The sequence below is a fragment of the Bombus affinis genome, chromosome 12 (genome assembly GCF_024516045.1).
Source record: "Bombus affinis isolate iyBomAffi1 chromosome 12, iyBomAffi1.2, whole genome shotgun sequence".
NCBI classification, from domain to species: domain Eukaryota; kingdom Metazoa; phylum Arthropoda; class Insecta; order Hymenoptera; family Apidae; genus Bombus; species Bombus affinis.
This window is the reverse complement of record NC_066355.1, coordinates 7,485,113-7,508,014: the sequence shown is the minus strand read 5'-3', so window position 1 is coordinate 7,508,014 and position 22,902 is coordinate 7,485,113. Positions and strand designations below refer to the sequence as shown.

At 34.7% G+C, this 22,902-nt stretch overlaps 2 protein-coding genes across 2 annotated transcripts; both read left to right on the top strand.

The window, feature by feature from the left end:
- The first annotated feature begins 11 nt into the window (after positions 1 to 11).
- LOC126922779 (uncharacterized) lies at positions 12 to 19,390 on the top strand. The gene is made up of 14 exons (XM_050735640.1): positions 12 to 1,039; positions 1,121 to 1,462; positions 9,757 to 9,958; positions 10,040 to 10,195; positions 12,074 to 12,288; positions 12,600 to 12,938; positions 13,092 to 13,293; positions 13,379 to 13,534; positions 13,831 to 13,879; positions 16,506 to 16,896; positions 16,973 to 17,314; positions 17,712 to 17,913; positions 17,995 to 18,150; positions 18,698 to 19,390. The coding sequence occupies exons 1-14, from the start codon at positions 678 to 680 to the stop codon at positions 18,755 to 18,757; spliced, it is 3,174 nt and encodes a 1,057-aa protein (XP_050591597.1). The 5' UTR covers positions 12 to 677; the 3' UTR covers positions 18,758 to 19,390.
- Positions 2,743 to 6,466, top strand: LOC126922582 (odorant receptor 94b-like). Its single transcript, XM_050735326.1, has 6 exons — positions 2,743 to 3,030; positions 3,110 to 4,354; positions 4,666 to 5,004; positions 5,158 to 5,359; positions 5,445 to 5,600; positions 5,897 to 6,466. Exons 2-6 carry the CDS (start codon positions 3,987 to 3,989, stop codon positions 5,945 to 5,947), a joined length of 1,116 nt encoding a protein of 371 aa, XP_050591283.1. The 5' UTR covers positions 2,743 to 3,030; positions 3,110 to 3,986; the 3' UTR covers positions 5,948 to 6,466.
- Positions 19,391 to 22,902: the final 3,512 nt, after the last annotated feature.

Below are 22,902 nucleotides of genomic sequence, written 5' to 3'. Positions count from 1 at the left end.
TTGAAACGTAACTGAAGCTCGCGATAAAAAGTACACAAGCGGGCAGTAATATAAATGCACGTTAGAAACAGTGAAAACGTCGTCATTAAAAATGTAATTGCATAAGAATGTACGTACACTACTCGGGACGATGCCGAGTTCAAGGTAATCAATCAATTAGAATGTAACTCGCAGGTTAAATGACACACGCTATGGCGTTTAGTGCCACCACAGCATCTATATTTCAATCCAATGAAGTACACGGAAGCTGGAAATGAAAAATAGAGAGAAACGACCACTCTATAATAGTGGTTTTTAAAAATGTAATTTCTTGCATCGTCGCAGCGCGGTAACATCGATAATGACGATAATTATACGGGGGTAAATTCCAAGAAGGAGCTATTCCATTCAAGGCAGCATAAGCATTTCGTTTCCTTAGGGTTGTTAGTAGCATCTAATGCTTCGAACGATACACTTACTTCAAAGATAATCTTTATTTTCATATTCTCATCTTCGATGTTACATTTGATTGGAAATAACTTTTTCTTTTGATCAATTAAAATATACCGCAAAAAAATTCTGCTAGTGATATTGCGAAGCCTGATGGTACAAGACCTAACTGTTCGAAAGTACTTGATCGTTAGATCTTTCCGAACACGAAGTGTTAAGTAAGACAAATTATACCGCAAATATTGAAAATGCACGTACTACGATGGACATTCAAACTTTTCATCGCCAGCGGATATTTTCTACCACCTACGTTGAAGTCTCCGATGAAACGCTTTCTCTATAATTTATATACGGTGTTCGTGACGTTGTACATGTGGAGCTACTGTCTCACGCTAATCATGCACATTTGCTACGACGTGGAAACGCAGGACGACTTGAGCGAGAATTTTGGCATAAGTGTCACAGCAGTTATCACCAGTTGCAAGCTTATGAACTTAGTCATAGGGCGAAAAACTATCATACATATGTTGGATCTACTCAAGAAGAAGCCTTTTGTACCAGAGAACAATGGGGAAGTAGAAATTCACGCGAAATACGACAATCTAATCGAGTAAGTTCTTTCTGTTCGCTATAGTACGTATAGTCGTAAGGAAATTATTTAAAATATTATTTTTTCCCTTTTTTTTTTTAGAAAAGTCGCGATGTTTTATACGATACAAGTCGTATGTTGTGTGCTTGCTTTAGTAGGAACGACGTTGGTCAGTGACTTTAAATTGAAAAAATTAATGTTCCCCGCTTGGTTTCCTTTCGACTTCACCTCCTCGTGGTTTGCGTTTTCTATGACGTTCATCTATCAGTTAGTGGGTTTAATGATCATAGCCACTGGTATCAGTATGTTCGACACGTTTTTCGCCGGCCTGTTGCTTCAAATCTGTTGTCAATTCGAGATGTTGATGAATCGCCTGCACAATATCGAAGGAAATGAAATTCAATCGTTAAAAAATTGCGTTTCGCACCATAATACAATATTCAGGTTTGTTACCTGTGTGCTTTTATTTAATGAAACTAACGAACCGAAAAAAGTTGTATTTTTATTGGTTTTTTATTTTACCACTAAAAAGCTAAGGGTATTAACGCTATTTTGATATCCTAACGAACAATATCTTAGAAATGAAGAAGGGGGTTGAAAAATATACATATATCGTGTCTCAAAAACCAATAAAAAGAAATTTTCATATCGCAGGATTAATCGACAACACTGGATTTCAAAATTACCCAGCTGTCAGAAAGTGGGAAACGTGATTTGCCACTTTTCTTACGCGAAATTTTCAATTAAAGAAAACAATGAAATAACACTTATCTCAATTATTTCAGATTCGCCAAAATAGTAAACAAATTTTTTAACAAAATGATGTTCGTGCAATTTATGGTAAGCGCAGTCGCTATATGCTTTACCCTTTATCAATTAACAGAAGCAAACGACAGTTTGCAAATAATAGGATGGGCATCGTTCATGTTTTCCGCTTTAATGCAAACTTTCTACTTTTGTTGGTTCGGAGATGCAGCGAAAGTAAAGGTAGATACATACACACGTAGATATAATACGAGCTGTCGTTTCATTGTAAATCAATAATTTGTGCACTTTTTATCTCTGTAGAGCCTCGATATTTCTAATATGGTATATAATAGCGATTGGGCAAATTTGAGCAACGACGCCAGGAAGATGCTTGTGATAATCATGGCACGTTCATTGATGCCTGTCGAGATTACAAGCGCCTACATTCTACCCTTGAACTTGGAATCTTTCAAAGGAGTCAGTATCTATATAGAAATATATTATTTGTACAAACGTAAACTAAAAATAATACTGGGTAAACTGAGTAATTCGCCATCGATTTGGGAAAAAACAGTTCCCCCAATTTTGCATGATTTCTGTATAATTGACTCAGATATGACTGTCAATCTTCCAAACGATTCTATTCTTTGTAATAGGTGGTTATTGTATGTATAGCTTGAAAATTAACAATCAACAATGAAAATTCAGTCCACGTATTGAATTTAGACCTCAAATAGTGAGAAACGATACTAATTTGAAAAATATTACAAAAGACCCTGGTACACTTGAATTAATATAGCATTAATATAGCTTATTGGAATAAGCTAATACACTTCTCATATCTTCCAATTTTTGTTTACAAAATAATAGATACTACGGAATACGGAATAGATAATACGGAATAATACTGTAAATATTCTAGAAAATAATCTTACGTTGATTGCCGAATGTGAGATAACATTCACTGATGTTAACGACAAATGTTACATTCTTTTTCCAAAAACATACTTATTTCGCGGCGTACTAAAATTGTGTTTTATAAAATGCCACGTTTGTCGTAGTTGATGAAAACTACTTACTCGGCGTATAACATGCTGGTACAGAATAAGTCGTCGCGGTAGACGGTACGGAGAATTAGTAGCCTTAGCATATCCTTTTGTTCGTCACACAATGGAAGAATTACGAAAGAGGAAACAAAAAACGAATTATTGAAACAGCGCAGTAAATTATGTACCATGCAAGCATAATAAATTTCAAACGCTAAAGTGAGGTCCAGGTTATAACAGCGGGATTTTCGCGAATAATTTTCCACATTATTTTACTAAGAATTTTCAATAATTTCAGAGCAAATCCGATTCGATGACTACTAATTGTAAAGACCAAAGACTTTATACCTGAATTTTTCTATCGAGTTATGATCAGATGCCGAAGGACTTTCCATTTGTTGTATAATTTGCCTCGACGAAACAATACAGGACAATAAGAAGCATTTTCTAAACCGAGAGTAATGCATAACGTGAAACACTAGCATACGATCTAGTTTAAATGCGTTCTTATATTATACACGTCAATAAAGTTTAGAAACAGTAGCACAGAAGTAATAGAAGAACGTCGTTATTGAAGCTATTTGCATTTCTTTCTCCTTTCATTTTTTTCTTCTCGAAATAAAAATAATTGCTCTTAGAACGACTGACTCTGCACGACGCAACGGTCTGTAAAATGACGATTTCAAAGTAGTTAAACCTAATTATAATAAGAAATGTGAAACCCGGAAGTAGGGGACGAAGCTACTGCAACGTTTTCAGAGGTATTATACTGTATGTCGTATCGTTGCATCATTAACAAACATAATGATATAGAACGTTTTACGATGGGGTAAGTGTTCCGCAGGAATATGAGTTCTATTAATACGATATATGAACTCGTCGATATTCGGAGATAGCCAGTGATATCGAAGACGTTTAGAATTATATTGCACACGACGCTCCTCTCATTCGTATTCATGCAATTTATGTTTCACTATATCAAGAAGAAGTCATTTATTTTACTTTAATAAAGTAAATGGTTTATTTTTCTATTGTGACGAAATAATTGGTGCGAACGATCACTACGTTTTATCTAAATTTTCTCTTTCAATAAACAAATTAGAAACGATGTAAAACCCAAGTGGACACGCAAAGAAGAATTTTACGTCAGCTTTAGCCGATGATTTCCAATAAAAATGACTGTGCGCACGCTACAAGTTTCACGTGTTCTACTTTCGATCGCCGGTTGTTTGCCACCAAGTTCGTGGACATCACCGTTCACAAAATCTTTGTACAAATTTTACACGTTGTTCGTGTGGCTTCTAATATTATCTCTCGTGTCCGCTCAGATTTTAGATATAATTATAAACGTGGAAAATCAGGACCAGTTCAGTGACAACTTTTACATCACTCTGGTGGTATTCGTCAGCGGCTGCAAATTGAGTATTATATTAAAGCATCGTGAGAGTATCTTATCTTTGATCGAGAGCCTCGAACGCGAACCTTTCTCGCCGATGAACGACGAAGAAGAGAAAATTCAAATGAAATTTAACAAAACGAACGAGTAAGTACCTATACGTACCATTTTTCAGAATGAGTCAGAAACAATGAACATTTTACAAATTTTTGCGAGCAGGGGCAAAATTAATTTTTGAATGAGTGAAAAGCAAAGATTTAAAAAAAATAATTTGTTTAATTTCTTTTTGTCGCTGCTTGTCGTCAGATAAGAGAAATGCTGTTGAAAAATGTGGTAATTTTTGTTAAGTAGAAATTAGCATAGACAGAAAGGGTTTGATGTGAAAGAAACAGTATGCCAATGGGTCAAATTTTCCAAAGGATGAAAACGTTAGACAATTGAAATTAACATTCTTACAGACGAATTGCGATTTGTTACACGATTCTGGTGGAGGTGGCTGCGATATGGATATTCGTAAGAGCGTTCCTCACGGACTTCAAGAAGAGAAAACTAGTCTTTCGAGCTTGGTTACCGTACGATTATTCGGAACTGTTGCCATACACGTTCAGTTACACTTACGAAGTTGCCACTTCGTTGCTGTGCTCTTGTCAAAACGTTGCTAGTGACACGTTATTCGCTGGCTTGCTGATTCAAATTAACGGCCAGTTCGAAATACTCGAGGAACGTCTGAGAAACATCGAGGAGGACTCGAATTATTCGGCGAAGCAGTGCGTCAAACATTATCAACAAATTTACAAGTTCGTGTCGAATTTATCATCTATTATGTTGTGCAATAAGTTCGTTTGCCTTTACGTGCGAATTTATTACACATCGAACATTTTACCAGCTTAAAAGGACAGCAAACAGGTTTAATAAAACTTATTAACAAAGCATATGCTGAATTGCTACAGATTCTCTAAAACGGTGAACGAGAAATTCAAAATAATACTTTTCTTGCAATTTTGTACGATCGCATTTACGCTATGCTTTAATCTCTACCGAATGACCAACATAACGATGCTTTCTAAATTTCTGGAGGCGTCGCTTTTCCTAATTCGCATTATAGCGCAGATACTGTATTATTGTTGGTTCAGTAACGAAGTGAAATTGAAGGTTCGTTATCGAGGTAGAAGAACAAGACAGACATAAATATACCAATTTTTGGTTAAATGTTTCCTGCAATATCTTTTCACTGCAGAGCCTTCAAGTGCCTTCCATGATATTTAAGAGTAATTGGGCATCGTGGGATACGAAAACAAAGAAGATTCTCTTAGTGATCATGACACGAGCGACACATCCTATAGAATTTACGAGCGGCTACCTGGTAACATTGAATCTCGATTCTTTCGTAGCGGTTAGTATTTAAATATAATACTAAATATTCCATTTTCATCAACGTGCGTAATTATCTGTCGGATTATTTCTCTTAAAAGAGCACGTTTCAAACTGAACTTTCTTCCTTCTATATTTCTCGCCACTCGTTCTCTTCGAATAACACATAGCTCGAAAGGGAAGTAATCAAAGAGGGCAAATTGAAATTTATACATTTATTACAAATTTATACACCGTGATAAAAGCCTACGTATTACATCCGACTTTGTAATGCGACATTCTAAAATCAATCCAAAAATCGTTGCTTCTTTATTACAGCTGATGAAAACCTCATACTCAGTTTTTAACTTGTTGCAACAAACTAAATGACCATACGAAGTGAAAGAGCAGCGGATCTTGACATTATGTCTTTGGATTTTTCCGCATGAGTACGTTCTGCAAATGTACCGAGGCATGTAGAGTACATAGCAATAAACTTTATATCGTGAAATGCTAATCCATAAATACTTGCCTGATCATAGAGGAAAATAGGTTAGACGTTGGTCCTTTCTCACCTATTGGAAAACCATACGCGTAAGATGCTCCACTTTTCAGTAAAAATTCTCTCAACTTGTTTATGGAAATTATCTGCCGGTCGTTCCGTTTTATGAAACACTATCGGAGGTAAATATTTGCATCGCGTCAGCTCGCAACAGAGGATAATTTGAAGCAACGCATGGCAAAAATATGTACGCAGATGATCCATTATTATTTCAACAGTAGTTATACGTACAATGTCATTATACATACAATGTACTTTTACAATAACAATACGTATCAGCGAAGGGTAAGTTGCAGTAGAAAATAAGTCTATCGAAGGAAGTAAGAGGGAATTGATAATTTACAATCGTCAGTCGTGTTTCAAACTAGGAGCTGCTCAAAAGTGGAGTATAGGCCTGTTCTTTCTACATTTTCGATCATTTCTTTATATAATTACTATACCTATTAGTATAATGAAGTAAGAGTCAGTGAAATAAAAACGTACGTGATAATAAAATATTGTCACTTCAACGATACATATAATGCAGTGGACATTTTTGCTACTCTCATTATGTGGCTGCTTTCCACCCCCTTCTTGAAAAACACCCCTCAAAAAATTTTTGTACAAGATTTATACAGTATTCCAATTCCTGCTTCTGAATAGTTTATTCCTGTTGAATAATTTATTCAAATATTAGATCTAATATACAATGTAGAAAAACATGGACGATTTCAGCGATAATATTCCGGTGACGGTGATACTGTGTCTCACATCCCACAAAAGCTTTTATTTTCATTTTAATGATATATCAGGAGAACTTCCGATTTTTTTTTTTTTTTTTTAATAAACCTGAACGAATCGCCAGCGTTTTGCGATCGTAGGTCTATATAATAATCTGTTAACTATGAAGCAATTACCAGTATTCAACTAGATGATATGCGATTTATTCTCACACAATCTCCACAATTATATATTCCTGGTATATGTTGATATGTGCAAAAAGAATGATTGGGAAGTGATTTTATTATGTTTTACGATTCTTACGATATTATTCAATAATATTTGAAACGGATGGTCATTTTTAGATCTTAAATAAATAGAAAATGATACTACTGAGAAGACATAATAAAAAAATGCACTATATTTGAGTACATATTTGACGTACCTGAATATCTTTTGGACTACATTATCAGAAAATAAACGCGATTCTATTTCTATTAAAAAGAAATATTTTCATACGAATATTTTCGCAATTACCGTTGTAATCATCTTTCTATCGAATATTATTCGGTATCGAATGCTTGTTCGATTACTAAACCTTCCTGTTCTGCGTATCACTTGCTTCAATAAAGCAAATCAAAGAACCATCTTTCTCTAAACACACATGAAATTTAGTAAACATGTTCTATTTTTACCACGCACATCAATACATCAATACACCAATAAATCATTTCTCGTTTTTCTATCTTCTCTGATCGCCATAAAAATGAAGCCATTCTTTGGGCAATTGAATCTTTCATAAAACTGAATGTTAACATTAATTCTACAAACTTTTTATTTTTTAATATTTTTAAAGAGCAAAAGCGTTACATATGTAAATAACACAATACACGTACTTCACTATTTATCAAACGTGTAATAATAAGTTAAATTTTCAATTATCAATCGCTGAAGAATTGTTCATAACCGAATTGCAAGCTAAATTGGACAGCTTAGAGCAAACAACCCACCTGAGTCTATTCTCCCTTTCGCGCACTGAAACTCCCGGTTTCCTATCCTATAAGCACCAATGATTAAAAGTTGTCTTCCTTATTCGGCTCTTGAAACGTAACTGGAGACGTATAAGCTCGAGATAAAATGTACGCAAGCGAGCGGTAATATAATTGCACGTCAGGAACGGTGGAAACATCGTCATTAAAAATGTAATTACATAAGGGTATACCTACACTACTCGGAGCGATGCCGAGTTCAAGGTAATCAATCAAATAGAATGTAACTCGTCGGTTAAATGACACACGCTATATCGCTTATTGCCACCATAGAATCTATATTTCAATCCAATGAAACAAATGAAAGCTAGAAATGCAGAATAGGAGGAAGCAAACGGTCACTCTATAATTGTAGTTATCAAAAATGTAACTTCTTGCATCGTCGCAGCGCGGTAACGTCGATAATGACGATAATTACATGGGGGTGAATTCCAAGAGGGAACTATCCCATTTAAAGCAGTGTAAACATTTCGTTTACTTACAGTTATTAGTAGCATCTATTGCTTCGAACGATACACTTACTCCAAACATAATCTTTATTTTCATATTCTCATCTTCAATGTTACATTTCATTGGAAATAATCCTTAATACAATAGAAGAATAATTCTTCTTTTGAACAATTAGAATATTCCATAAAAAAATCCTACTAGTGATTATTGCGGAAACTGGTAGTATAACACCTAACCGTGCGAAAGGTACTTGATCGTCCAATATTTCCTAACACGAATTGTTAAGTAACACATTTTACAACACAAATATTAAAAATGCACGTACTACGATGGACATTCAAACTTTTCATCGCCAGCGGATATTTTCTACCACCTACGTTGAAATCGCCGACGAAACGCTTTCTCTATAATTTATATACGGTGTTCGTGACGTTGTACTTGTGGAGCTATTGTCTCACGCTAATCATGCACATTTGCTACGACGTGGAAACGCAGGACGACTTGAGTGAGAATTTTGGCATAACTGTCACAGCACTTATCACCAGTTGTAAACTTATGAGCTTAGTCATAGGGCGAAAAACTATCATACATATGTTGGATCTACTCAACAAGAAGCCTTTTGTACCAGAGAACAATGGGGAAGTAGAAATTCACGCGAAATACGACAATCTAATCGAGTAAGTTCTTTCTGTTCGCTATAGTACGTATAGTCGTAAGGAAATTATTTAAAATATTATTTTTTCCCTTTTTTTTTTAGAAAAGTCGCGATGTTTTATACGATACAAGTCATATGTTGTGTGCTTGCGTTAGTAGGAACGACGTTGGTCAGTGACTTTAAATTGAAAAAATTAATGTTCCCCGCTTGGTTTCCTTTCGACTTCACCTCCTCGTGGTTTGCGTTTTCTATGACGTTCATCTATCAGTTAGTGGGTTTAGTGATCATAGCCATTGGTGTCAGTATGTTCGACACGTTTTTCGCCGGACTGTTGCTTCAAATCTGTTGTCAATTCGAGATGTTGATGAATCGCCTGCACAATATCGAAGGAAATGAAATTCAATCGTTAAAAAACTGCGTTCGGCACCATAATACAATATTCAGGTTTGTTATCTGTGTGCTTTTATTTAATGAATCTAACGAACCGAAAAAAGTTGTATTTTTATTGATTTTTTATTTTACCATTAAAAAGCTAAGGGTATTAACGCTATTTTGATATTCTAACGAACAATATCTTAGAAATGAAGAAGGGGTTGAAAAATATACATATATCGTGTCTCAAAAACCAATAAAAGGAAATTTTCATATCGCAGAATTAATCGACAACACTGGATTTCAACATTACCCAGCTGTCAGAAAGTGGGAAACGTGATTTGCCACTTTTCTTACGCGAAATTTTCAATTAAAGAAAACAATGAAATAACACTTATCTCAATTATTTCAGGTTCGCCAAAATAGTAAACAAATTTTTTAACAAAATGATGTTCGTGCAATTTATGGTAAGCGCTGTCGCGATATGCTTTACCCTTTATCAATTAACAGAAGCAAACGACAGTTTGCAAATAATAGGATGGACATCGTTCATGTTTTCCGCTTTAATGCAAACTTTCTACTTTTGTTGGTTCGGAGATGCAGCGAAAGTAAAGGTAGATACATACACACGTAGATATAATACAAGCTGTCGTTTCATTGTAAATCAATAATTTGTGCACATTTTATCTCTGCAGAGCCTCGATATTTCTAATATGGTATATAATAGTGATTGGGCAAATTTGAGCAACGACGCCAGGAAGATGCTTGTGATAATCATGGCACGTTCATTGACGCCTGTCGAGATTACAAGCGCCTATATTCTACCCTTGAACTTGGAATCTTTCAAAGGTGTCAGTATCTATATAGAAATATATTATTTGTACAAACGTAAACTGAAAATAATACTCGGTAAACTGAGTAATTCGCCATCGATTTGGGAAAAAACAGTTCCCCCAATTTTACATGATTTCTGTATAATTGACTCAGACATGACTGTCAATCTTCCAAACGATTCTATTCTTTGTAATAGGTGGTTATTGTATGTATAACTTGAAAATTAACAATCAACAATGAAAATTCAGTCCACGTATTGAATTTAGACCTCAAATAATGAGAAACGATACTAATTCGAAAAATATTACAAAAGATCCTGGTACACTTGCATTAATATAGCATTAATATAGCTTATTGGAATAAGCTAATACACTTCTCATATTTTCCAATTTTTGTTTACAAAATAATAGATACACGGAATGATACTGTAAATATTCTAGAAAATAATCTTACGTTGATTGCCGAATGTGAGATAACATTCACTGATGTTAACGACAAATGTTACATTCTTTTTCCAAAAACATACTTATTTCGCGGCTTACTAAAATTGTGTTTTATAAAATGCCCCGTTTGTCGTAGTTGATGAAAACTACTTACTCGGCGTATAACATGCTGGTACAGAATAAGTCGTCGCGGTAGACGGTACGGAGAATTAGTGGCCTTAGCATATCCTTTCGTTCCTTCGTCACACAATGGAAGAATTACGATAGAGGAAACAAAAAACGAATTATTGAAACAGCGCAGTAAATTATGTACCATGCAAGCATAATAAATTTCAAACGCTAAAGTGAGGTCCAGGTTATAACAGCGGGATTTTCGCGAATAATTATCCACATTATTTTACTAAGAATTTTCAATAATTTCAGAGCAAATCCGATTCGATGACTACTAATTGTAAAGACCAAAGACTTTATACCTGAATTTTTCTATCGAGTTATGATCAGATGACGAAGGACTTTCCATTTGTTGTATAATTTGCCTCGACGAAACAATACAGGACAATAAGAAGCATTTTCTAAACCGAGAGTAATGCATAACGTGAAACACTAGCATACGATCTAGTTTAAATGCGTTCTTATATTATACACGTCAATAAAGTTTAGAAACAGTAGCACAGAAGTAATAGAAGAACGTCGTTATTGAAGCTATTTGCATTTCCTTCTCCGTTCATTTTTTTCTTCTCGAAATAAAAATAATTGCTCTTAGAACGACTGACTCTGCACGACGCAACGGTCTGTAAAATGACGATTTCAAAGTAGTTAAACCTAATTTTAATAAGAAATGTGGAGCCCGGAAGTAGGGGACGAAGCTACTGCAACGTTTTCAGAGGTATTATACTGTATGTCGTATCGTTGCATCATTAACAAACATAATGATATAGAACGTTTTACAATGGGGTAAGTGTTCCGCAGGAATATGAGTTCTATTAATACGATATATGAACTCGTCGGTATTCGGAGATAGCCAGTGATATAGAAGACGCTTGGAATTATATTGCACACGACGCTCCTCTCATTAGATTCATGCAATTTGTGTTTCACTATATCAACAAGAAGTCATTTATTTTACTATAATAAAGTAAATGGTTTATTTTTCTATTGTGACGAAATAATTGGTGCGAACGATCACTACGTTTTATTTAAATTTTCTCTTTCAATAAACAAATTAGAAACGATATAAAACCCAAGTGGACACGCAAAGAAGAATTTTACGTCAGCTTTAGCCGATGATTTCCAATAAAAATGACTGTGCGCACGCTACAAGTTTCACGTGTTCTACTTTCGATCGCCGGTTGTTTGCCACCAAGTTCGTGGACATCACCGTTCACAAAATCTTTGTACAAATTTTACACGTTGTTCGTGTGGCTTCTAATATTATCTCTCGTGTCCGCTCAGATTTTAGATATAATTATAAACGTGGAAAATCAGGACCAGTTCAGTGACAACTTTTACATCACTCTGGTGGTATTCGTCAGCGGCTGCAAATTGAGTATTATATTAAAGCATCGTGAGAGTATCTTATCTTTGATCGAGAGCCTCGAACGCGAACCTTTCTCGCCGATGAACGACGAAGAAGAGAAAATTCAAATGAAATTTAACAAAACGAACGAGTAAGTACCTATACGTACCATTTTTCAGAATGAGTCAGAAACAATGAACATTTTACAAATTTTTGCGAGCAGGGGCAAAATTGATTTTTGAATGAATGAAAAGCAAAGATTTAAAAAAAATAATTTGTTTAATTTCTTTTTGTCGCTGCTTGTCGTCAGATAAGAGAAATGCTGTTGAAAAATGTGGTAATTTTTGTTAAGTAGAAATTAACATAGACAGAAAGGATTTGATGTGAAAGAAACAGTATGCCAATGGGTCAAATTTTCCAAAGGATGAAAACGTTAGGCAATTGAAATTAACATTCTTACAGACGAATTGCGATTTGTTACACGATTCTGGTGGAGGTGGCTGCGATATGGATATTCGTAAGAGCGTTCCTCACGGACTTCAAGAAGAGAAAACTAGTCTTTCGAGCTTGGTTACCGTACGATTATTCGGAACTGTTGCCATACACGTTCAGTTACACTTACGAAGTTGCCACTTCGTTGCTGTGCTCTTGTCAAAACGTTGCTAGTGACACGTTATTCGCTGGCTTGCTGATTCAAATTAACGGCCAGTTCGAAATACTCGAGGAACGTCTGAGAAACATCGAGGAGGACTCGAATTATTCGGCGAAGCAGTGCGTCAAACATTATCAACAAATTTACAAGTTCGTGTCGAATTTATCATCTATTATGTTGTGCAATAAGTTCGTTTGCCTTTACGTGCGAATTTATTACACATCGAACATTTTACCAGCTTAAAAGGACAGCAAACAGGTTTAATAAAACTTATTAACAAAGCATATGCTGAATTGCTACAGATTCTCTAAAACGGTGAACGAGAAATTCAAAATAATACTTTTCTTGCAATTTTGTACGATCGCATTTACGCTATGCTTTAATCTCTACCGAATGACCAACATAACGATGCTTTCTAAATTTCTGGAGGCGTCGCTTTTCCTAATTCGCATTATAGCGCAGATACTGTATTATTGTTGGTTCAGTAACGAAGTGAAATTGAAGGTTCGTTATCGAGGTAGAAGAACAAGACAGACATAAATATACCAATTTTTGGTTAAATGTTTCCTGCAATATCTTTTCACTGCAGAGCCTTCAAGTGCCTTCCATGATATTTAAGAGTAATTGGGCATCGTGGGATACGAAAACAAAGAAGATTCTCTTAGTGATCATGACACGAGCGACACATCCTATAGAATTTACGAGCGGCTACCTGGTAACATTGAATCTCGATTCTTTCGTAGCGGTTAGTATTTAAATATAATACTAAATATTCCATTTTCATCAACGTGCGTAATTATCTGTCGGATTATTTCTCTTAAAAGAGCACGTTTCAAACTGAACTTTCTTCCTTCTATATTTCTCGCCACTCGTTCTCTTCGAATAACACATAGCTCGAAAGGGAAGTAATCAAAGAGGGCAAATTGAAATTTATACATTTATTACAAATTTATACACCGTGATAAAAGCCTACGTATTACATCCGACTTTGTAATGCGACATTCTAAAATCAATCCAAAAATCGTTGCTTCTTTATTACAGCTGATGAAAACCTCATACTCAGTTTTTAACTTGTTGCAACAAACTAAATGACCATACGAAGTGAAAGAGCAGCGGATCTTGACATTATGTCTTTGGATTTTTCCGCATGAGTACGTTCTGCAAATGTACCGAGGCATGTAGAGTACATAGCAATAAACTTTATATCGTGAAATGCTAATCCATAAATATTTGCCTGATCATAGAGGAAAATAAGTTAGACGTTGATCCTTTCTCACCTATTGGAAAAGCATACGCGTAAGATGCTCCACTTTTCAGTAAAAATTCTCTCAACTTGTTTATGGAAATTATCTGCCGGTTCCGTTTTATGAAACACTATCGGAGGTAAATATTTGCATCGCGTCAGCTCGCGACAGAGGATAATTTGAAGGAACGCATGGCAAAAATATGTACGCAGATGATCCATTATTATTTCAACAGTAGTTATACGTACAATGTCATTATACATACAATGTACTTTTACAATAACAATACGTATCAGCGAAGGGTAAGTTGCAGTAGAAAATAAGTCTATCGAAGGAAGTAAGAGGGAATTGATAATTTACAATCGTCAGTCATGTTTCAAACTTCGACTAGGAGCTGCTCAAAAGTGGAGTATAGGCCTGTTCTTTCTACATTTTCGATCATTTCTTTATATAATTACTATACCTATTAGTATAATGAAGTAAGAGTCAGTGAAATAAAAACGTACGTGATAATAAAATATTGTCACTTCAACGATACATATAATGCGGTGGACATTTTTGCTGCTCTCATTATGTGGCTGCTTTCCACCCCCTTCGTGAAAAACACCCCTCAAAAAATTTTTGTACAAGATTTATACAGTATTCCCATTCCTGATCCTGATTAGATCTAATATACAATGTAGAAAAACATGGAAAATTTCAGCGATAATATTCCGGTGACGATGATACTGTGTCTCACATCCCACAAAAGCTTTCATTTTCATTTTAATGATATATCAGGAGAACTTCCAATTTTTTTTTTTTTTTTTAATAAACCTGAATGAATCGCCAGCGTTTTGCAATCGTAGGTCTATATAATAATCTGTTAACTATGAAGCAATTACCAGTATTCAACTAGATGATGTGCGATTTATTCTCACATAATCTCTACAATTATATATTCCTGGTATATGTTGATATGTGCAAAAAGAATGATTGGGAAGTGATTTTATTATATTTTACGATCCTTACGATATTATTCAATAATATTTGAAATGGATGGTCATTTTTAGATCTTAAATAAATAGAAAATGATACTACGGAGAAGACATAATAAAAAAATGCACTATATTTGAGTACATATTTGACGTACCTGAATATCTTTTGGACTACATTATCAGAAAATAAACGCGATTCTATTTCTATTAAAAAGAAATATTTTCATACGAATATTTTCGCAATTACCGTTGTAATCATCTCTCTATCGAATTTTATTCGGTATCGAATGCTTATTCGATTGCTAAAGCCTTCCTGTTGTGCATATCATTTGCTTCAACAAAGCAAATCAAAGAACCACCTTTCTCTAAACACACATGAAATTTAGTAAACATGTTCTACTTTTACCACGCACATCAATACATCAATACAACTATAAATCATTTCTCGTTTTTCTATCTTCACTGATCGCTATAAAAATTAGGCTGTTCTTTGGGCAATTGAATCTTTTATAAAACTGAATGTTAACATTAATTCTACAACCTTTTTATTTTTTAATATTTTTAAAGAGCAAAAGCGTTACATATGTAAATAACACAATACACGTACTTCACTACTTATCAAACGTGTAATAATAAGTTAAATTTTCAATTATCAGTCGCTGAAGAATTGTTCATAACCGAATTGCAAGCTAAATTGGACAGCTTAGAGCAAACAACCCACCTGAGTCTATTCTCCCTTTCGCGCACTGAAACTCCCGGTTTCCTATCCTATAAGCACCAATGATTAAAAGTTGTCTTCCTTATTCGGCTCTTGAAACGTAACTGGTGGCGTATAAGCTCGAGATAAAAAGTACGCAAGCGAGCGGTAATATAATTGCACGTCAGAAACGGTGGAAACATCGTCATTAAAAATGTAATTACATAAGGGTGTACCTACACTACTCGGAGCGATACCGAGTTCAAGGTAATCAATCAATTAGAATATAACTCGTCCGTTAAATAACACACGCTATATCGTTTGCTGCCACCACAGCATCTATATTTCAATCCAATGAAACAAATGAAAGCTAGAAATGCAGAATAGAAAGAAGCAAACGGTCATTCTATAATAGTGGTTATTAAAAATGTAACTTCTTGCATCGTCGCAGCGCGGTAACGTCGATAATGACGATAATTACATGGGGGTGAATTCCAAGAGGGAACTATCCCATTTAAGCCAGCGTAAACATTTCGTTTACTTGCGGTTATTAGTAGCATCTATTGCTTCGAACGATACACTTACTCCAAACATAATCTTTATTTTCATATTCTCATGTTCAATGTTACATTTGATTGGAAATAATCCTTAATACAATAGAAGAATAATTCTTCTTTTGAACAATTAAAATATTCCATAAAAAATCCTGCTAGTGATTATTGCGGAAACTGATAGTATAAGATCTAACCGTGCGAAAGGTACTTGATCGCCCGATATTTCCTAACACGAACTGTTAAGTAAGACATATTACACCGCAAATATTGAAAATGCACGTACTACGATGGACATTGAAACTTTTCATCGCCAGCGGATATTTTTTACCGCCCACGATGAAGTCTCCGACAAAACGCTTTCTCTATAATTTATATACGGTGTTCGTGACGTTGTACTTGTGGAGCTACTGTCTCACGCTAATCTTGGACATTTGCTTCAACGCGAGAACGCGGGACGACCTGCGTGACAATTTTAGCATATCTGTCACGATACTTATCACGGGCTGTAAATTTGTCAGCTTAGTGTTAGGGCGAAAAACTATCATAAATATGTTGGATCTACTCAAGAAGAAGCCCTTTGTGCCAGAGAACAATGGGGAAGGAGAAATTCACGCCAGATACAATAATCTAATCGAGTAAGTTCTTTCTGTTCGCTATAATATATATAGTTGTAAGGAAATTATTTTAAGTGTTATTTTTTCCTTTTTTTAGAAAAGTCGCTGTGGGTTATACGATCCAAGTCATATTTTGTGTGTTTTCTTTATTAGGAACGACATTGATGGGTGATTTTCAATCGAAAAAATTAATGTTCCGCGCTTGGTTTCCTTTCGACATCACCGCCTCTTGGTTTGCGTTTTGTATGACGTTCCTCTATCAGTTCGTGGGTTTAGTGATCGTATCCAATGGAGTCTGTATTTTCGACACATTATTCGCCGGCCTGTTGCTTCACATCTGTTGTCAACTTGAAATGCTGGTTTATCGCTTACACAATATCGAAGGAAACGAAATTCAATCGTTAAAACACTGCGTTTGGCACCACAATAAAATATTTAGGTTTGTTTCCTGTGTGCTTATATTTAAACAATTTTAACGAAATGACAAAGCTAATTGAAGGCTACGGGAAAACCCGAAATTTTTATTTTGCGACTAAAAAGAAATATTTCAACTTAGAATAATTACGCAGAAGAGCCTATTAGGTGCAAAGATATAATCGGTTATGTTCCGAGGAAACCGAAGGTATTAACACTATTTTAATACTATAACAAAATTTTAGAAACGAAGAAGGGGGTTGAAAAATATACATAAGTCGTGTCTCAAAAAGCAATGAAAAGAATGTGTATTTTAACACCTCTCAGCTGTCACAAAGTGGGGAACGTGATATGTTACTTTTCTTGTCAAAAATCTTCAGTTTAAGAAAACAGTGAAATAACACTTATCTCAATTATTTCAGGTTCGCCGATATAGTAAACAATTTTTTTAACAAATTAATGTTCGTGCAATTTGTGGAAAGCGCAATCTCGATATGCTTTACCCTTTATCTACTAACAGACATAGAAGACACTGCGCAATTAATAGGATGGTCTTCGTTCATGTTTGCCGCCATATTTCAAACGTTTTACTTTTGTTGGTTCGGAGATGTAGCGAAAGTAAAGGTAAATAGATACACAAGTAGATATAATACGATCTGTCGTTTCTTTGTAAATCAATAATTTGTGGACTTTTTATCTCTGCAGAGCCTCGATATTTCTAATATGGTATATAATAGCGATTGGCCAAATTTGAGCAACGACGCCAGGAAAATGCTTGTGGTAATCATGGCACGTTCATTGACGCCTGTTGAAATTACAAGCGCCTATATTCTACCCATGAACTTGGAATCTTTCAAAGGTGTCAGTATCTATTTAGAAATACACTATTTGTTCAAACGTAAACTGAAAACAATACTCGGTAAACTGAGTAGTTCACCATCGATTTGGGAAAATGCAATTCCCCCAATTTTGTATGATTTCTGTATAATTGACTCAGATATGACAGTCAATCTCCCAAACGATTCTATTCTTTGTAATAGGTAGTCATTCCTTGAAAATTAACAATTAAAATTCAGTCCATGTATTGAATTTAGACCTCAAATAATGAGAAACGATACTAATTAGAAAAATATTACAAAAGACCCTGGTACACTTGGATTAATATATCTTATTGGAATAAGCCAATAGTGTAAAGTCCCGCGATTAGACTTCTTCCAATTTATCTTCTCAAAATAATAGTTACAAGGAATAATACTGTAAATATTCTACAAAATAATTTTACGTTGATTGTCGAATGTGATATAACATTCATTGATGTTAACGACAAATGTTACATTCTTTTTCCAAATACATACTTATTTCGCGGCTTACTAATGTTGTGTTTTATAAAGTGTCCCGTTTGTCGTAGTTGATGAAAGTTGCTTACTCGGCGTACAACATGCTGCTACAGAGTAAGTCAGCGGAGTAGAACACATGTGGAGAATAAGTTGTATTAGTTCCTTCGTCACACAATCGAAGAATTAGAATAGAGACAATTGAAAACGAATTATTGAAACAGCGCAGTAAATTATGTACAAATTGTGCAAACACAATAAATTTCAAACACTCCAGTGAGATCCGGATAGTGCTTCCAACGGAAGGTGATGATTATGCGAGGTTCTTTTATTAGAATATTCTTTCATGGACTATATTTTCACGGTACACGATTATTTTCACCATAAGTTGCTACTTATCAGTTTGTTACAGAAACCTGGCGATCTACTGCGAAATCCTGAACGAATCGACAGCGTTTTTGCGATCGTAGGACTATATAATAATCTGATAACATTGAAGGAATTGCTAGTGTTTGACTGGATACCACACGATTTATTCTCCCACAATCTGTACACGATTCTCTGGTGTATCAAACACTCGGTATGTTGATATGTTCAAACAAATGATTAGGAAATGATGTTATTATATTTTGCGATTCTTGCGATACTATCCAATAATATTTGAAATGGATGGTTATTTTTAGAACTTAAAGAAATAGAAGATGATACTACTAAAAAAATATAATAAAAAAAATGCACTATATTTGAGTACTATATTTGATGTACCTGAATATCTTTTGGACTATATTGTTAGAGGATAAACGCGATTCTATTTCCATTAAAAAGAAATATTTCATAGAAATAGTTTCGCAATTACCTTTGTAATCATCTCTCTATCGAATATTCTGCTTGTTCAGTTGCTAAAGCCTTCCTGTTCTGCGTATGATTTTTTTCAACAAAGCAAATTGAAGAACCATCTTTGACGAACCATTTTTAAACCCACATGAAATTTAGTAAACATGCTCTACTTTTACGACATACACATCAATACATCAGGACATCAATAAATTATTTATCGTTCTTCTATCTTTTCTAATCGCCATAAAAATGAAGCCATTCTTTAGGCAATTGACTATCTCATAAAATTGAATTTTAGCATTAGTTATATAATACAACCTCCTTACTTCTTAATCTTTTTAATGAGCAAAAGTGCAAAGCAATACACATACTTCACTACATATCAAACATCTAATAATTAGTTAAATTTTCAATTATCAATCGCTCAAAAATTGTTCATAACCAAATTGCAAGGTAAATTGGACAGCTTAAAACAAATAACCCTACCTCAGTCTATTCTCACTTCGTGCACTGAATCTCCCGGTTTCCTATCATGTAAACAACCATGATTAAAAATTGTCTTCCTTGTTCAACTCCTGGAACGTAACTGAACGCCTATAAGTTCGCGATAAAAAGTACACAAGCGGGCAGTAATATAATTGCACGTTAGAAACGGCAGAAACGTCATCATTAAAGATGTAATTACCTAAGGTTGTACCTACACTACTCGGGACGATGCCGAGTTCAAGGTAATCAATCAAATAGAATGTAACTCGTAGGTTAAATGACACACGCTATGACATTTAGTGCCACCACAGCATCTATATTTCAATCCAATGAAGTAAACGGAAGCTGGAAATGTTAAATAGAGAGGAACGACCTCTCTATAATAGTAGTTTTTAAAAATGTAATTTCTTGCATCGTCGCAGCGCGGTAATATCCATAATGACGATAATTACACGGGGGTAAATTCCAAGAAGGAGCTATTCCATTCAAGGCAGCATAAGCATTTCGTTTCCTTAGGGTTGTTAGTAGCATCTAATGCTTCGAACGATAAACTTACTTCAAACATAATCTTTATTTTCATATTCTCATCTTCGATGCTACATTTGATTGGAAATAACTTTTTCTTTTGATCAATTAAAACATATCACAATAAAATTCTGCTAGTGATATTGTGAAGACTGATAGTATAAGATCTAACCGTGCGAAAGGTACTTGATCGTTCAATCTTTCCTAACACGAACTGTTAAGTAAGACATTTTACACCGCAAATATTGAAAATGCACGTACTACGATGGACATTGAAACTTTTCATCGCCAGCGGATATTTTTTACCGCCCACGTTGAAGTCACCGACGAAACGCTTTCTCTATAATTTGTATACGGTCTTCGTGACGTTATATTTGTGGAGCTACTGTCTCACGCTAATCATGGACATTTGCTTCAACGCGAGAACGCGGGACGACTTGCGTGACAATTTTAGCATATCTGTCACGATACTTATTACGGGCTGCAAGTTTGTCAGCTTAGTGCTAGGACGAAAATCTATTATAAATATGTTGGATCTACTCAAGAAGAAGCCCTTTGTGCCAGAGAACAATGGGGAAGGAGAAATTCACGCCAGATACGACAATCTAATCGAGTAAGTTCTTTCTATTCGTTACAATATATTTCATAGTAAGGAAATTATTTAAAATGTTATTTTTTCCTTTTTTTTTTAGAAAAGTCTCGGTGGGTTATACGATCCAAGTCATATTTTGTGTGCTTTCTTTGTTAGGAACGACATTGATGGGTGATTTTAAATCGAAAAAATTAATGTTCCGCGCTTGGTTTCCTTTCGACATCACCTCCTCGTGGTTTGCGTTTTGTATGACGTTCCTCTATCAGTTCGTGGGTTTAGTGATCGTATCCAATGGTGTCTGTATTTTCGACACGTTATTCGCCGGCCTGTTGCTTCACATCTGTTGTCAACTTGAAATGCTGGTTTATCGCTTGCACAATATCGAAGGAAACGAAATTCAATCGTTAAAACACTGCGTTTGGCACCACAATAAAATATTTAGGTTTGTTTCCTATGTGTTTCTATTTAAACAAATTAACGATCTGACGAAGCTAATTGAAGGCTACGGGAGAAACCGAAATGAGTTGTATTTTTATTGACTTTTTATTTTGCGACTAAAAAGAAATATTTCAACTTTAGATTAACATTATTGATGATGCTAGATCATTATTGTTGATACTATGACAAAATTTTAGAAATGAAGAAGGGGGTTGAAAAATATACATAAGTCGTGTCTCAAAAACGAATGAAAAGAAATTTTAATACCGCGGGATTAATCGATAACAGTGGATTTTAACACTTCTCAGCTGTCACAAAGTGGGGAACGTGATATGTTACTTTTCTTGTCAAAAATCTTCAGTTTAAGAAAACAGTGGAATAACACTTATCTTAATTATTTCAGGTTCGCCGATATAGTAAACAATTTTTTTAACAAATTAATGTTCGTGCAATTTGTGGAAAGCACAATCTCGATATGCTTTACCTTTTATCTACTAACAGACATAGAGGACACTGTACAATTAATAGGATGGTCATCGTTCATGTTTGCTGCCATATTTCAAACTTTTTACTTTTGTTGGTTTGGAGATGTAGCGAAAGTAAAGGTAAATAGATACACACGTAGATATAATACCAGCTCTGTCGTTTCTTTGTAAATCAATCATTTGTGGACTTTTCATCTCTGCAGAGCCTCGATATTTCTAATATGGTATATAATAGCGATTGGCTAAATTTGAGCAACGACGCCAGGAAGATCCTTGTGATAATTATGGCACGTTCGTTGACGCCTGTTGAGATTACAAGCGCCTATACTTTACCCATGAACTTGGAATCTTTCAAAGGTGTCAGTATCTATATAGAAATACACTATTTGTACAAACAATAAACTAAAAGCAAAACTGAGTAATTCGCCAGCGATTTGGTAAAAAACAGTTCCCCAATTTTGTATGATTTCTGTATAATTGACTCAGATATGACTGCCAATCTTCCAAACGATTCTATTCTTTGTAATAGGTAATCATTGCTTGAAAATTAACAATAAACAATGAAAATTCAGTCCACGTATTGAATTTAAACCTCAGATAATGAGAAACGATACTAATTCGAAAAATATTACAAAAAATTCTGGTGCACTTGGATTAATATAGTATATTGGAATAAGCTAATAGTGTAAAATCACGCGATTAGATTTCTTCCAATTTGTGTTCTCAAAATAATAGATACACGGAATGATACTTTAAATATTCTACAAAATAATCTTACATTGATTGCCGAATGTGAGATAACATTCATTGATGTTAACGACAAATGTTACATTCTTTATCCAAATACATACTTATTTCGTGGCTTACTAAAGTTGTGTTTTATAAAGTGTCCCGTTTGTCGTAGTTGATGAAAGTT